General features: G+C 36.6%; 1 protein-coding gene across 1 annotated transcript in view; it reads right to left on the bottom strand.

The window, feature by feature from the left end:
* The window catches only part of MALRD1 (MAM and LDL receptor class A domain containing 1), a gene marked incomplete at its 5' end in the record, with an annotated part of 744,051 nt that overhangs the window by 518,376 nt on the left and 207,925 nt on the right, over positions 1–17,750 (bottom strand). The window contains one exon of the mRNA XM_080810106.1: positions 12,477–12,564. Within this exon, the coding sequence (XP_080666232.1) occupies positions 12,477–12,564 (88 nt within the window). The remainder of the gene's footprint in view (positions 1–12,476; positions 12,565–17,750) is intronic.

Genomic DNA, 17,750 nt, shown 5'->3' with positions numbered 1-17,750 from the left:
TGCAAAAAGTTAAGCAGATCTCATTCTCCCTTCAGCTAACTAGCTCAACAAAGAAAAGAAACTAAGGCAACATGTACACATGCTCTGGCCCTCCTTGCAAACTCGGACATCTGCTGTGACTTTTCCACACAGCTGACATTAGGGTTCACTCTTAGGGTTTTACTTGCTATGGGTTTTACCAAACGTGCAATGTTTCTTCCACCATTAGCGTCACACAGAGGAGTTTCACTGCACTCAATTCCTTCATTCTCTGAGTCCCTGGCAACCATAGATCCTCTTACTGTCTCCATAGGGTTCCCTTTCACAGAGTGTCATACAGCCGGCATCATATGTTACCTTTTCAGATAGGCTTCTTCCTCTGAATAATATGCATTCAAGTTTATTCCAGGTCATTTCAATGGCCTGCCACTTCATTTCTTTCCAGCACTGAATAGTATTCACTGCTTTAGGGCATTCAATTAAATGATCACTCAGTTAAATATTTATTGTACGAAGAGTCTGTATCTCTTGTCAAGCAGGGCAGGACCTTAATATACCTTCCTTATTAGAAAGTATTAACGTGCACTACAATACCCATCTGTCCATTTCTTTTTGAATCTTTCTTTGTGAACACATGCCAGTGTTATTTCCAAGACAAATCATCTGAAATGATACTGCAGTTACAGGGTATGTGATCAGTTAACTTAAGCAGTCGTTTTCAAATGTGATTTTACACATTTCCACTCAGAAATGTGTGCATTTCTCATATTCTCCGAATCCAGCTAACACTTAGCATTATCCAATGTAAGAAAGATCTACCAGTGTAATGGGTCTGAAATAATAATTCCTTCATATTTTAATTTGTATTTCCCTAATTAGTGAGAATTTTTTTTTTTTTTAAATTTTAGGGGCTACTCAAGTACCTTGCCCTAGCTTTTGACTAACTGTTCACATCCCCTACTCTTTTTTTCCTATTGCATTCTTTGGGTTGTTTTTTCTTTCTTATTAATTTATAGTTTTATTTCCCATATACTCTATACTAATTCTCTGTCATTTACTTAGGTGAAAAATATATTCTACTAGTCTATGATAGGTCTTTTCACTTTGTATAGTTTCTTTCAAAATAAAAATTTCTAATTCAATGCCTTCCAATTTATCAGTTATTTCCTTTATGGAATGTAGTTTGAAGCTTCACTAGAAAAAATAATTCTTTCCTCCTTTTTTTATCATCAATATTTTTTCTGTGATTTTCACAAAATTTTGATAGTTTTACTCTTCACATTTAGGTCTTTACTCCATCTGGACTTTACTGTTATCTGTTGTATATGAGATGAACTTAATTCAATCTTCCTTATATGAGTGTCCAATTTTGGATCTACTAATCTATCGAGCAACTCAAAATTTTCTCACTTATTCTATATTTGATCATGAAATGTATTACTCATATATAAGAATGGATAGAAAACATATACCCGGTTTACAAAGTAATAAAAAAGAACAGCCATAAATCTACCATCCAGCTTATGAAATAAAATTAACAGCTTTTGAATCCTCCACTGTTTCCCTGCTGATCCCATGCCGCCATCTCTCCAGGTCTTGCAGTATGCTGAATCTTGTGTTTTACATTCCTGTTTTCATTGGCTCTTTTCTGAAAGATTTTATTTATTTATTTTTAGAGATAGAGAGCTCGTATGGGGGGAGGGCACAGTGTGGGAAGCAGAGGTAGAGAGACAAGCCAACTATACCCTGAGCAGGGAGCCCGACATGGGGCTCAAACTCACAACGCTGACCATGACCTGAGCCAAAATCAAGAGCTGGATGCTTAGCTGACAGAGCAACCCAGGCGCCCCATTTTCATTTGCTTTTATCATTTTCCTCATTTGCATATATGCCAGATAATCTACAGTGCCCATTAGCTCATCATGCGATTAAACGAGCTGATGTCGCAAACATCTTAGAACAGTGACTATACAGCTGGAATAGCACGTAGGTTCTTTTTGAATAAGTAAACCATTTAAATTTGAACTTGGATGAATGGACTCATTCTCTACATGAATTTCGCAACTTATTTCCTGAGCAATGTGCATTCACCCATCCATGTTAATAATGTTCTTGCAGTTCACATATTTTGACCGCTGTATAAGATTTCACTATGTGATCAAATATATCATTTAGCCATTCTATCATCAGTGGTTTTTTTTTTTTTTTTTTTTTTTTTTAGCTGATTCTGTTTGAGGTTTTATTTCATACATTTCTCCTGATGTTTCTAGGAGTGGAACTGCTTAGTCAGAAAGAATAGAGAACTGTATGTCAACTTTACTAGAAAACGCTGAACTGTTTTCCAAAGTCACTGCATCAATTTCCATACCTCCCAGCAGTGTATAAATATTCTGATTGTGTGGCGCACACATTATCCATTGGTATATGCAGATTTACGCATGTGTCTGCCACTTCCTCTGCTGTCTATTCCCTTGTGCATCTCAGCCCTTGTTGAGCTCATTTCGTCTTTGTCTGATGCTCACATTTACATAGTTCATCTGGTAAGAGTCTGGTGAAGTAAAGTCTTCTTTTGTGTATTTGCAGATATTATCCTCTGAAAGCCTTTTCTCACCCTCATTCCTGGAAGGTTTTTTTGCTCAAGGCTAATAGTTATTATTTCTCAGGACTTTTAAATTCAATTCAACTCTCTTCTGACTCTCATGCTTGTTGTTGTAAAGTCTGTCATGGGTCTAATTGTGGTCTTTTTGTAATTGTATTTTAATATCTGGCTATTTTTAACATAATCCTCTCTTTTCTTTGTTGTTTGTCTAATTCATTTCCAGGAGTCAAGACCTGGACATATTCTTACCATAATATTTTGCACGAGGTTCACGACACTTCTAAATCTATGCCTTATATTAATTTTAAGCCAGTACAGTGTTTGAAAATGACTTCTCCATTTTCTTCATCATCTTTCTGGAACTCCAACAGCTTTTATAATCAATCCTTCAAGTAAGTCTACCCCTCCATTTCCCCCCTCTATCTCTATATATTGCACTCTGAAATTCTCTCATACCTATTTTCCCACTGACAAATCAAAACATCGACTTTTATCATTGAGCTATTTAATTCATGCACTGAGATTTTTATTTCATTTATTTCTCATTTCAAGAAAGCCAACAGGATTTTTTTTTAAATGTTCTGTCTCCTCCCCCCACCCCCCAAACACTTTTTTAAAACAATGTCATGCTATTTTCTTAGGGATTGGAATCCTTTAGTATTTTTAATTATTTATTAGTTTTCTATTTTTACATAACAAACTTCCACAGACTTCAGAAGTTAAGACTAATAATCACTTATTGTCTGACACAGTTCCTGGGAATGCAAGGTGCAGAAGAGGCTTAGCTTGGTAGTTCTGACATAGAGTCTCTTAAGATTGCTATCAAGATGTCAGCCAAGAAAACAATCATCTGAGGGCTGGACTAGGGCTAGAAAATCTGCTTCCAAGGGGGCTCAGTCACATTCCTGAGATGTTAGTGCTTCTATTGGCAGGAGGCCTCAAGCTCCCAGGCTTTCCCCACAGGGCTGCCTGAGTATCCTTTTGACATGGTGTCTGGCTTCCCCTCAGACTGAGTGATCAAAGACAAGACAGGAAAAGCCTAGCTTTGGAAACTACTCATAGTCATTGCCGTGTGGGTCAATGGTTACATAGGTCAGTGTGAGAGGAAACTGGTACACAGGGCATGAATAACAAGAGTGGGGAATCACTGAGAGCTTTTTGACTATGGTTACCATAATTTGCTATCTTTACTTTTCTCTGTCACTTAGTTTGTCCAAGAGTTCTTCTAGATCAACCTTGAGTTGTTTCTTTTGGAACCCCACTGGTAGCCCCAGTCCAGGGATGGAATGTTCCTTTTGGCCCTATTTTACCTTTTCCGCCCTCTCATCTAGCCCATATTTTCTTATGTCTTAACTCTGAAGTCACATTATGCCTCCTGTTCTATTTTCCCATACTCTGTTCCTCTCATCTGGGGATTTCTCTTTTTTAAGCTTGAATTAACATTTAAATGCATATTATATTTGACTCTTCTAGATATATGTCATGTTACATTGTTCAGATCACCTGGTCTGTCATATTATTAAAACCAGTGGTCATAACTGCATCCTTAGGACTGATTTCAATTTAAACGAAGAAACAGTTTCCCTTAAGAAGAAATCATGAACATGAATGGGTATCTTAGAAAAAGAAGGTTGATGAGCCGATTCTCTGGAAAAATAGAGACAACTCATTTTTGTATATCAGAAGTGAGCCAGCAATGACAGATAAAAGGACCAGTACTCTGAAACAGAAACTGTAAGATCCTGAAATACTTAGTCCTGTCCTCATTACTCTTTGTTATTCTACCAGAATGAGTTCATCTTAAAAACGAAGTAAGTCCATTATGTTTCTATTTGATAGCAACAGAAGAGTAAATAGAGAAAAGTGTCTCTTATTCCAGAGCCAAACTGGAAAAGGTGGTATTTGTAACCGTCGACAAAGATGAAGTTGCAGCTGATTCCTTGACAGCTGGTATGTAGGAGTAAAACAGAGGCCTGAATCATGGTTAAACCAAGACACAATTTGGAAACTGAGGCATGCAAAAGACTGCAAGTTTCCTGACACGTTCTCTGGCTTGGGCAAATGGTCCAGACTTTCATCTCAAGAGCATGAAAGTCAACTTGCTCTACACTGCAGTGACTTCAAACAGTATTTCCTAAAGTATCATCATATTCTCAACTCAGGTGATACTAGAAATTACCTCATGCAGTATATGTATAAGTTTTATTATTTTTTAAATTATGAGTTTTGAACAATTTTAATAGTGAAATATATCTAGAACAACATGTCCATCTTAGTCAGTTTGGGCTGCTATACCAAGATACCATAGACTGGGTGGCTTAAACAACGAATTCCTAAGAGTTCTGGAGGCTGAACGTCTAAGATCATGGTGCAGCACGGCTGAGTTCTTGGTGAGGGCTCTCCTCTTGCTTATGATCTCTTGGGCCTTTCCTTGGTGCATTCATGCAGGGAGAGAGAGATCTGTGTCTCTTCCTCTTCTCATAAGAGCACTAATCCCATCATGAGGGCAGCACCTTCCTGACCTACACTAGCCCCAATTACTTCTAAAAGGCCTTACCTCTAAATACCATCGCATTGGGTGTGAGCTTCAACATATGACTATTGTGAGGACATAAACATTCAGTCCATTGAAAAGAAAAGTCCATTGAAAAGGTTATGACAATTATTTTTTTTTTACCTATTTTTAACCTTAAAAGGCTAGTGCTGGTAGTAATGATAAATGAAAGTAATGATAAAGTCAAACAAACAGAAACAACACAAAAATCTTTGCATATTAAACAAGATTGCAAAGGTGAAATGTAAATGACTGAAATTCACACTCACTAAGAAGCAGAGATTCTGGCTAATCTGATCTTCCACATCCCTTAGCCACATGGAAACCAGCTCACCCGCCCACCTGTCATCCTAAGTAGATGACTTAATGTTCTAACTTCTTGCTTCTGATGTACTCAATGTTCTAACTTCTTGCTCTGTGAATTCTTATAGTAAATATACTTCATGTTACCCCAATATAATCTTTCTGATGAAAGAAAACTCACTTTATACTAGACTTCACTCCCTACAGCTATTCCTGCATTGGTAATTAAGAAAATAAAACCAGTATTTTATTTTCTTTTTATTTTCAAAGTCATCTTTTTATTTATTTTTCAAAAATAGTGTACTGGACATTTATTTTTCTCTTTGATTTTATAAAACCAGTATTTTAACACCTCTATTCCTTGATAAATTATCACCAGTTTCAACATACCATAACTGTGTGAACTGCCTGACTAATGATATGCCTAGTTCTTCTTTATCTATCGCCAGTAATGATGCCTACGTTTTTCCTGGGACTTCTGATGTTAAGAGATATATTTAATTTAAAAATCTAAAAGTATACTTGAAGATTAGATGCAATTGATCTTCAGACAATTGAAAAATCTAAACTATCTCCAGAGGAAAATTATACATTTTTCCTATGAGACTGAATACAATAACATAGCCTTACCCACAGGGTAAAACAACTACATACAGCATAAAAGTACTGAATGTCTGTATTGGGTCTCCTTTCCAGAAGAGCAGCTTTTACTAAAACTTGGCTATTCTTTGGATATGATTTATAACAACTATGTGATACAGCTATTTGCCACATATTATGCAGTCCCTTCTTTCTCTGTCTCCAGTAACAACTCAGCTCTTTTTGAAACATTTTTGCTTTAACTCATGCATTCAATGAAATTTTCTAGGTGGCACCAAGTATTTTCCATCTTTACAAACACTATGAAAGTGACTACAAGTAGACTAAAGTAGCAGTTGAACAATTTTCAAGCTAAAATCAAAGTATTTTAACAGCCTTCTCCATTTTTGGTATTTAGCATTTCTCTCAAAAGATGACAAAATAGGGGCGCCTGGGTGGCTCAGTAGGTTAAAGCCTCTGCCTTCGGCTCAGGTCATAATCCCAGGGTCCTGGGATCAAGCCCTGCATCGCATCAGGCTCTCTGCTCAGCAGGGAGCCTGCTTCCCCTTCCCTCTCTGCCTGCCTCTTTACCTACTTGTGATCTCTGTCTGCCAAATAAATAAATAAAATCTTTAAAAAAAAAAAAGGCAAAATAAAGGTTTGACTTTACAATAGGTTAAGGTTACTTACTTGTCCAATTTTATTTTCTAGAAACAATAAAAATACTAAGTTGAATGGACCACAGGCTTTGGCCAATTTTTTTCATATATATTTGCTACTATTTTCTACATATTTCTAATATATTTCCACTTATTGCTAATATTCCTATATGCTTCCTATATTTTGCAAGACTACACCAAACATGCTAAAACCAGAATATTTAAGACTGCCATCATGAGTTTCAAATATCTCCATTTTGGCCCTGAAGTCTTTTATTAAACTGTAAATATTTCCAATAATTTGCATTTTTTTCAGAGTCCGTATTTCCTTTAGAAAAACAGGGAAGACCTTAAAATGAAATACTTTTTTACGGAATGGATTATTCTCAGACAAATATAACAGACACACCAAATGGCTTAAAATTATAAAGTAAAAAGCTGCAGGTGAGGTCTTAAAAACAAAGACAAAAATACCCAAACTTTTCCCCTTGCCTTTTCATTCATGCTGAAACAAACATTCCTCTTTGCAGAAAGAAGGGTGACTTGAACAAGCATTTACACATAAAGCTGGTGAGGCATTGAGGTTAATGAGGAGGGATGCCAAAAATACAAACAGCTCAGTCAGTTTCACAATGACAACAACAAAATCACTGCAAGAGGACATCATAAAAAAAAATTATGCTTAAGCATCCTATAAACAGTTACCACACCTTCTCAACTGTAAGCCATCATCAGTTGCAAGATATGCCACTGACTTCAGAACAACTTCCCTGGAAAAAATAAAACACTAATACCTTGGGATACCTGATATTCATTCTAATAATTGATATACCTAGCAAGTAATAATTCTGATATCGCTGAATTCTGCATTTTTAAAATAGGATGAAAAGCCCTTATGCGATTTTTTTTCAGTTTGTACACAGTATGCTGTGATGTTATGTAGTTATGACTTTAGCTTTACAAACAACCCAGGTATCTCACAAATAATCCTTGAAGCAAGATAGAAACTGTCATATGTGGTCTGCTGAAAGGAACACCCTTTTTGCTTTTCTCATACAGTTTGGCGAAAGAGTCATGAGAAACAGATACTTTCTATGGGATACTTATTTTTAAACCTGAATATTGTCTGGCAACAATTCTTACTTAATCATCTACTCTGATGATCTGGTTCAAAGTGAGGGGATTTGACTTTGCCACCATCCTCCGTGACTCTCTACTCTGGGAATGAGCAACATCATTATACACTGACACAAAAATAATCATAGGATTCTATTGCATAGTTAATTTCATCTACTCTCCCTAGAAATGCAATTAATCTTGCCTAAAATGTCTTTTCTCTAGTATCCCCCTGGATTAGTTTTAAAATAAGAATCTATATTCATCAAGATACGGAAACAAAGAAGGTACAATCCATAACAGAGAACAGATTTGAAAATTAAGTTAGAAACATGGAAGTGAGAACATGAGAAAGAGGTGACCTAGGAAAGCAAATAATGATGTTGTAGGAAAAAGTGAAAGGAAACTAAGCTCATGGCATATATACTATCGGGGGGAAATTAATGAAAGTTTGCAGTTAAAAGGTTACCAGTCAACACTGTTTTGAACTACAGTAACAATGGGGAAAAAAAAACAAAACAGAAGAAATGTGAGAATTATTTTGGAGTCGGAGTCAGCAAATTTTGCAAGTAGGCAATCTTAAGGGGAAAGTCAAAGAATACTGTGGAATTTCAACCTGGGTTGCTAGAGAATAGTGACGTCATAAAAAGGTATAAGGAATGAGGGGAAAGAGGCTGATTTTGAGGAAATATGTAAAAACAGAATAAAGGACTCCTTGTGGTCATTTAGCACAAGATGAAAGATATCGGTTATATGCCAACCCACACTTTGGGGATTAGGTCAATATTTTGCATCTGTGTGTATGTATTTTTAAGTTTTGTTTTATCAGCCAAGGAAGAAAAAAGCTATAGATAATCAGTTCATATTGGAAAAGAAATCAACATCTGCCAGAGAATCTACATGCGTTGATTCCGTCTCAGCTAACAGGAAAAAAAAAAAAAAATGACTGGTAATCATCAAGGGCAATATTTTTATTGAAAGCCGAAATTTTATTTTTACGTTCATCTTATGGAATGACGACATCAAATTCCTTTAAGAAACCTATCGTTTCAACAGGCTCTGTGGTTTAAATCCAGTGTTTCTTTTGTTACGAAGCCAACATTAAAACCATACAGTTCAGGCAGTTTTCAAAATTCCATATTTTTCATCCAAAACTTGAACCAGAAAATCAGGACTAATGGTCTGTAACTGATACTTCACATCTCTGCCTCTGGGTCTGGCCACTTCATTCTCTCTCTCTCCTTTGGAACCATCAGCCACAGAGTGTAAGTAGCAAGATAACCGGAGTAGCAATAGTATCGGCAGTAACTTGTGTTCCCTTCTGTATTATTTTATGGTCTCTGCTGCCACTGGGATCACAGTGATGCTCCCTAAACTCAGACTTGGGGGCGATTTGGGAAAAGCCCTGGGCACTGAAATCACAGGTTCTTAGATGAAACTCTCGTTCTTTCCCTCAACTATGTATTTTCATCCCTGCCCTTTAGGCTCTTTGCATTTAATTTTTCACATCTATAAAGTAGAATATATATTCTCTTCCTTGTGAGGTTAGTGTATTTGATGAGCTGTATGATAGTGGTTAACGCTGTTCTCCTAAGAAGCAGACATAATTTGTCACTTTTTAGCTAGGTAGCCTTGGACAGGTTATCCCCTTCTCAGCGTGCTCCATAAAACTGGGATAACAAAGATATCAACCCTATCCAACATTTAAGATCCTTCACTGACAGCAGACTAGACATTATTCTAGACTCTTAAAAGGTTAGAGGATTGGGGGCACCTGGGTGGCTCAGTCATTTAAGCAACCAAGTCTTGATTTGAGCTCAGGTCATGATTTTAGTGTTGTAAGATAGAGCCCCATGTCGGGATCCATGCTGGATGTGGAATCTGCTTACGATTCTCTCTCTCCCTCTCCCTCTGCCCCCTCCACTCCCCCTGCCCAGCCATTCGTGGTGCATGTGTCACTCTCTCTCTAAAAAAATAAACATCAAAATCAAGTAAGTTAGAGTAGTATGTAAGATGGTACATATGAGTGGTAAATGCTATTAATATACCGATTCATCACCCCCCTCTCTCTCTCATAAGGACTTTCTGTATTCCTATCCTTGCCACATCAGTTGAGAAGGTTTCCCTGCCCCCTTATTAGTCTTGACCACGTGACCTGTTCTGACCAGTGGACGTGAGCACACATTGTGCACAGCATGTCCCAACAGAAGCTTTAAGTGTGTTTTCTTTTTCCTGCCCTTCTACTTCACAACAAAATATGTCAGATAAGGCCTCCGTCCTCTAGCTTTGGTCCCAGATAAACAGGACAGAAGGAACAGAAATACACAACCTGAAGCTCTACAGAATTAAGTAGAGCTCTGAAAAAGAAACACACACTTCTGCCATTATTGTTCTCTGCCCACCCACATGCTTGAGAGCAAGAAATAAATGCCTGTGGTTATAAGCCACGGAGGCTCAGCTTTCAACAAAATCTGGGCTATGAGTGTGTCTTATAAATTATAAAAATTTATAAATTATAAATTTATAATTTATGTATAATTTATAATAATAAAAACTTATAAATTATAAAATTTATAAATTATAAAAGTATATTTTATATAAATATATTATATATTTATATACAAAATAAAAAATAATATTGTAGCAATAATAATAAACTAAAATATATGTCAAATCTATATAAAGCACTTCAAAACATATAGGCATCTCTCTATCTTTCTACCCATTTATCCAACAAAGGTTAATACTAAGTAATATTATGTGCCAGATGCTGTTTAAGTTCTGGAGATAAGGCAGTGATCAATTAAAAATCACTGCTGTCAGGCAGCTAACAGTATTGTTGGGGAAAACAGAAACAGAACCATAAGGGTGATAGGCGTTACAGAGAAAAATAACATGGGAAGAAAAAAAAGGTCAATGAAGAGACTGTGTGTGTGTGTGTGTGTGATGTTCAGAGAAATCTTTACTAATGAAGACACTTCGGAGCAGATCAGAATGAAGTACTGAAGGGAGCTGAGTATTTACCTCATTTCAGGACGAGGGACAGGAAGGTGTAGAAGCCCTGAGGCATTAGTGGGCTGGAGGGTTTAAGGACTATCGTAGAGGCCTTGTAGATAAGAGAAGTCAAGTAGAAGGCCATGGGTGGTGGGTGAAGTCCGGAGGTACGAGGGCACCAGGCATGCCTGCCTTGGAACCTACTACAGAAGTTGGCTTTTGCTCTCAATGAAAGAGGATATCACAGGAAGACTCTGAAGACAGGACGATATGATCTTATCTAAGTTTGAAAAAGATCATTCGCCTGCTGTTTGGAGAACAGATTATATTCTCAAGGGTAGAAGCAGAGATCATTTAAAAGGCAACGATGATAATCCATGACAGTAGTGGCTTGGACCTTGGACGGAAGCAGTTAACTCTGGATATATCTGAAGCTACTGGCAATGCAGATTTTCTCATAAAAAATACACAAATAGAAATAAACTGTCATTTACTGCGATAGGGAGGCATGGAAGAATGGCAAGATGGAGGGGGCAAACACTAGCCAAGAATTCACTTGCAGCCATCAAGAGATAAGGGTAAACTTGGTGAATTCTAATTTCCTTCTTGCTGGCCTTATCCAGAGAGGGATTTGGCTTTCTGCAGAGTTCTGTGGAAACCACAACATAGAGCAGTTAAGGGAATTAATCCTGCCAGGATGATGAGGTAGAGACTCAGATTTGAGTCCCACAGCTACAACGAAAAGAACTGGAGTCCAGCCCTGATTGTGTCCAGGGAGAGGCTGGTGCTCCTCTAACCAGTAATGTTACAGTGACGGAGCAGGACTGAAGGTTAAGTCTTCAGAACTTGAGAGTGCTTTCTACATGGATTATTGCAATTGATTTTTAAATTACTGTGCCTCTGATCTCTTCGGGAAAGGAAGCTGTGTTCCCCCTTGCTGGGCAATTTAAGAGCCTCTAGCCTCTGAGCCCAAGAGCTTGATAACCAGTCCTGTTAGACTGCTACTTTTTTTTTGCACTGCCCGGATGGAGCTTTGCCTGGGGTGTTTCTTTTAGCTCTATTTTAGTTTACTGTAGGCTTGTTTTAGGTTATTTCCCTTCGTTATCTTTGAGATGTCTACCAGACATCTAAGTTGAGATGTTCGGTAGGTAGTTAGTACATAAGTCTGGATCTCAGGGTAAAGGCTGAGAATGGAAATATAAACCTGGGAAACATATATTTGTGTTGTTGGGTTTTTTTCGTAAAAGAAATACGTAACACAGAGAAGAAATGGTTGACCACAATCCTTAGGAATATTTAGTGTTGCCTGACAGGAAACCATCTCTGAAGGTAATGGAGAGATTTATACAGTCTCCAAAACAATGTAATTATAAGGTGACCAATTCAGTTATTATAACCCCTCGAGTATAATGGAATCATGGTTTAACTTCAGACATGATTTCCTAATATTTTCCACATGATGAGACAGAAGCATAACTGATTCAAACCTCTCTACCATGTTTGCAAAGATATTAAGACTAATTACTAGCAAAGATTCACAATAATCTTTTCCAGAGTTAATACACTAACAGAGAAGAAAGTAAGGGTATTTTTAGAATATTGTGGAAATGAAATATTGATTTCCTCAACAGCTTTTTTTCCCCCCAAGTAAACAGATTTGAGAATACTCATACATTAAAATATTCTTCCTCACCAGGGTAGAGGGTACAGTCCATGAATGACAAATCATCGACAGCAATGTCTCCAGTGAAGCCATCTCCTACTGAAGCCTCCACCAAAACCTAAGAAAAATACAAGAAATCTGTTGGTACTGAGAAGGACATTAACTTATGGAAACTCACAGTAGAAAAAAAAAAAATCAGAATTTACTTAAAGAGAAATTCCTTCCAAGCCATGAAAAAAAATACTTTCCGATAGTGGTTTATTTTATTTTTTAAGATTTTATTTATTTATTTTTGACAGACAGAGATCACAAGTAGGCAAAGAGGCAGGCAGAGAGAGGAAGGGAAGCAGGCTCCATGCTGAGCAGAGAGCCCGATGCGGGGCTCAATCCCAGGACCCTGAGTTCAGGGCCTGAGTGGAAGGCACAGGCCAGGAAGCTCCATCCTTAGTGGGCCCATTAGAAGGCCCATGAAGCCCCTTGTGCTTCTAGTGATTTTCCAAAAATTATAATAGATCAAATTTATATCTACTTCCCTATAACTTTCAATCTTTAGTTTTAGACTCACCCCACATTTTTTTTTTCTGATCCTTTGAGTATTTGAGGACAAATCGTCTCCTTTTCCCACCTTTGCCCAAAGAGTTCATCTGTTTCCAAGGTCAAACCTCCTCATTGTTCAAGAAATCCAATTTGTGGCCAGAGGGACTTGCCAGCATGTACATTTTTAAGAGCTGTAGAATTTTCTCGCACTGACCTAATTCTGTAACACTTTATGAAACTGGCTAATCGTTATTAGATCTCCTTCAGAACCGCATTAATCACAGCAAACTCCGATGACATCTGTGCTGTTCCAGGAGCACCAACTCCACCAAACCTCCAGGAAAACACGAAATACTGACAAACCACTACAGTATATGGCAGATTGTGATTAGGCCTGAAATTTACTATAATAGAATTAATCATGATAAATTATTTTAATACTTATGCAAATATGCTGCATATTGAATAGGAATCCTGCTATAATTTAATAATGAAGAACTCAAGCAAACTCAGAAAACACATTCTGTTTTCCCTCTATTTATATGAATATAGGTTTCTGTTGTATTTTTTGTTACAAATGCTGTAAGTGGGAGCTGAAATTTTATTTCTTTTTTTTAATTCTTAGCTTCTGTTCAAACTTGTCTCACACATTATTTATGGGTATCTTAGTTGAAGGGAAGTTTTAAAAGATTAAATTCCTAACCTCGAACCTCTTGAAATCTTCTCCAACTTTCAAGTCTTTCTTGAGAACTATCAGAGTTTTCTCCATCATTTGTCAGTAAGGAAATTAATCAACATGGGAAAGGTATGTACCTGATGGGCGAATGTAACCCACATACTACTGCCAGAGGAACATTTATGTACCAGTGCTACACAGGAAGTGTCCTGGTGCTTTATAATGGATCGCCCCAAATATAAAAAGCATCCTTAGGGGCGCCTGGGTGGCTCAGTGGGTTAGAGCCTCTGCCTTCAGCTCAGGTCATGGTCTCAGGGTCCTGGGATCGAGCCCCACATCGGCCTCTCTGCTCGGCAGGGAGCCTGCTTCCCCCCCCCTCTCTCTCTGCCTGCCTCTCTGCCTGCTTGTGATCTCTCTGTCAAATAAATAAATAAATAAATACATACATACGTACATAAAATAATTAAAATAAATAAAATCTTTAAAAATAAATAAATAGATAAATAAAATGCCGTTTCTCTACAGCCATGAATGAAAGAACTATTATCGACAGAGAAAACAAAAATGCAGAAAGAATACTCGGTAGAAAATCATACAATTATTCTAATAAACCAAAAACCAGTGGTCAGAATTTGGCAGAGCATACTGAAAGAAAATATTTTTTTGTTCTATTAAAACAAGAAAGACTGCAGCTGGGTCCTCGAGAGGGAAAAGGCAAATGCAAAGATTAATTACCAATTAATTCCCCGGATCAATAGGTCTACCCCACTGCAGTACCACACAGGACATGCTGACAAAGGCTGAGAAGACGCAAGAAAAAGGAAAAATGAGGGACAATAGGAAGAAACACAACTGACTTTGCTGCACTGCTCATGATTATATTAGTTCATGAACGAGGAGGGATAGAAAATGATATCAAAATCCCAAAGTTTATGGAAAGCACCGTGCCTGTCCATACAAATATCTGTAAGCTAACTTTGGGGACATATACATACTTTTCTCCACTTGAGAATGTGGACTCAACTGTTCCAAAGTATTCTTTTTATTGTCATAATGTAATAATGTATGCATAATGTAATCACAAATTTAAGCAATGGCCACTTGTGAAAATTATGAATATTCTCATTTGTGGGCCACACCAGGTAAGCACACCTCTGAGTTCGCAAAACCTTGTTTCTATTGGAGTTCACTGCATATTACATGAGAAGCATTTTCACAGTGCTTGTATTAGCATTAGGTGCCAAGAAGAAGACAAAAAAATAATCTGAGGCAGAAGACAGTCGGGTGTTGTGCTAAGACACAATGTAATCATAATTTTTGCCAAAATATAATCCATTTCTTAACCCTCTAAATGTTAACATTTTTGAAAATAAACAATAGCTTCACGCTGAAATACTAAAAATGTTAGTTTGTATGTATATCTGCAGTTTCAGCCTCTTTCAAATATTTAATTAAACCAGCCATTAAAAAAAAAAAAGAGCCTATGTGGTAACAAATCACATTTTGAGAAAGTTATGAATGTTCAGGTTGAATTCTACCTTTGCCCTATATTTAAATGTGGTCTTGCAAAACACTTTGCATATTATCCTGAGAAACTAGTCCTAAGAAAATAGTCACATACAAAAAAGAACAAACCCCAATGTCTCTATTCTGGAAAATTCACTTTCATTTCTGGTGTTTTCCCAGAATAAATGGGAGGATGTTAAAACACAAACATTATTGTATGCAGGGCAGTATTGCCATCCTGGAAATTAGAGAAGCCACATTTTACTCTTAAGTGCCATTAGTACCTTACTGAATTACTTAAAGGGCAATTGGAAATTCCAGTTTGGTCTAAATGACCTGCATTATCTGTAGAGGCCAATTCTACTTACATTAGAACTAGCACTGGCTTGGAAATCTCGTAAACTAATCCAGTGCTTCTAAGTTGCTGTTTTCATGGGCGGCCACATCTAGATGCTCCAACTAAAGACAGAGTAGCCTTGTCAACTACATTGCAACTCGTAGTTCTAATTTAACCAAAGACTCAGCTATTAGAAGGGTCTCAAGACTTGCCTGAACTCATTTGTCTCTATATTTAGGAAGTTCTGAATTACTGGCCAAGCATTTTAAGTGATCTGGAAACTCCCATTATTGTATATATATAACACACCATTTAATCATCATTTTACTGAAATATCTTTAATTTCCTAACATATATACGTATCTATATTTGTGAACTAACTCACAGGAAAGAAAAAATGGTATTAACTCAACCTAACACCCCAATACCCTAACCATCCCATGTTTGTAAAAGAATACAAAATTCAAACACAGTATATCGATTTTTAATATAATGCATCTTCAGAAAGACTTGAAAGAAAGGATTTCTACTTTAAGATAAAAAAATAAAAACAAAACAAAACAAACAAACAAACAAAACCCCTATACTCAATGTGGAGCAACTACAACTCCAATGCATTGCTGATGGGAATCCAAAATGGTGCAGCCACTTTGGAAATGGTTTGGCAGCTTCTTATAAAATTAAACATATGCTTCCCTACAATGTCGCAATCCCACACACAGGTACTGTTTACCCAAGAGAAATGAAGCCATGCCAAGCGAAAACCTGTTCACAAAGTTTATAGCAGCTTTATTTACGATCTCCATCTCCAAAAGCTGAAAACAATTCGAATATCCTTCACCTGGTAAATAGGAAAGCAACTTGTGGGAGATCTATACAATGGAATTCCACTCAGCAATGGAAAGAAACAAACTAGGGGTACATATAACAACAGCTATGAATCACAAAAGCATTGCACCTAGTGACAGAAGCTGGGCTCAAAAGGCTACATATTTGATCAATCCATTTATACAACATTCCAGAATAGGAAGAACTATGGAGAAAGAAATCAGATGAGTATTGCCAGGGGCTGTGGGGAGAAGACGGGGATTGATGACATAGAAGAATGGAGATCTGGGGAGATTAGGGATATATTTCCTTAGTTGTGGAGGTAGTTACACAACTGTCTAAGTTTACTGAAATTCACAGAGCTAATCACCTAAACATGATGAATTTTACTTATATAAATTATACATCAACAAACAAAAACATTTATTCTATACTCACTGCTATAAATCATCATTATCTCAAGTAGTATTTTCACTGTTTTCTAAATTATTAATTTCATGCATGAAATTTTATAATTAGCACATAGTAATTCAAAGTAACTTACTGTATTTTTTAATTCAGCTATGAAAATTTGCTTGTGATCCACTAATAATTTTCCAGAGAATATCTGTTTTCCCTTATACTTCCTAGTGATATCCACTTATTTTCATTTGCTATTTCCATAATTAAAAATGCAGAAACAAAGAATATGAAAGACATAAAAATTCTCTTTCACCCTGTTTTTATACTTGACTAACAGCTGAAGTAGCCAAACTCTCATAAACACATCCAGACAACTAATATTTTAGCATATAAGCTATAAGTTAAGGGCTCATAGAAAGTCAGCTTAGCATCTCAAACTTTCTAGGTTAATATCTAGGGAAATATTTGCTAGATTTAACATAAAAAGGTTCTTAAAAATCACTACTGGAATTTTTTATACAACCTTGAAACTAATCTCAATGAAATAAAACTTAGATTTGTCTGACAAATTTTGTGTTTCCTTTGTCCTTTTTTTTTTTTTTTTTTGGTATGTCTCTGGCCATATCACATACCAAAAAGTGCAGAATAATTAGAGTTTTCCAATTATTATACTATGTATATGAACATCATTTATCATTAAACATGGGTCACAAATGTTTTACCTAAATTGTGTATATACCGAGCACAGAAATGGATAATAAAAATAAAACCATGGCACTAGCAGAGATGAAATAAAATGCGGGAATAGGTAAGCAGGGCAAGTGTTATAAAAGGATTACTTAAAAGAAAATGTCTGACGTCTGTCTCATCTGTTTAAGATCTGTTTGGGGAAAAAAATCATGGGAAAATTTTTGTTGATATTTTGGCCACATATCATGTATCTTCTTACCTAATGTCAGGCATAATATATGACTTCCTAAGAATTTGTTATTCTTCAATGACTGTGTGCTTTGGCACT

This window comes from Martes martes (genome assembly GCF_963455335.1).
Source record: "Martes martes genome assembly, chromosome: 8".
NCBI classification, from domain to species: domain Eukaryota; kingdom Metazoa; phylum Chordata; class Mammalia; order Carnivora; family Mustelidae; genus Martes; species Martes martes.
Note: the sequence above shows the minus strand (reverse complement) of the source record. Positions and strands in the feature narration are given on the sequence as shown.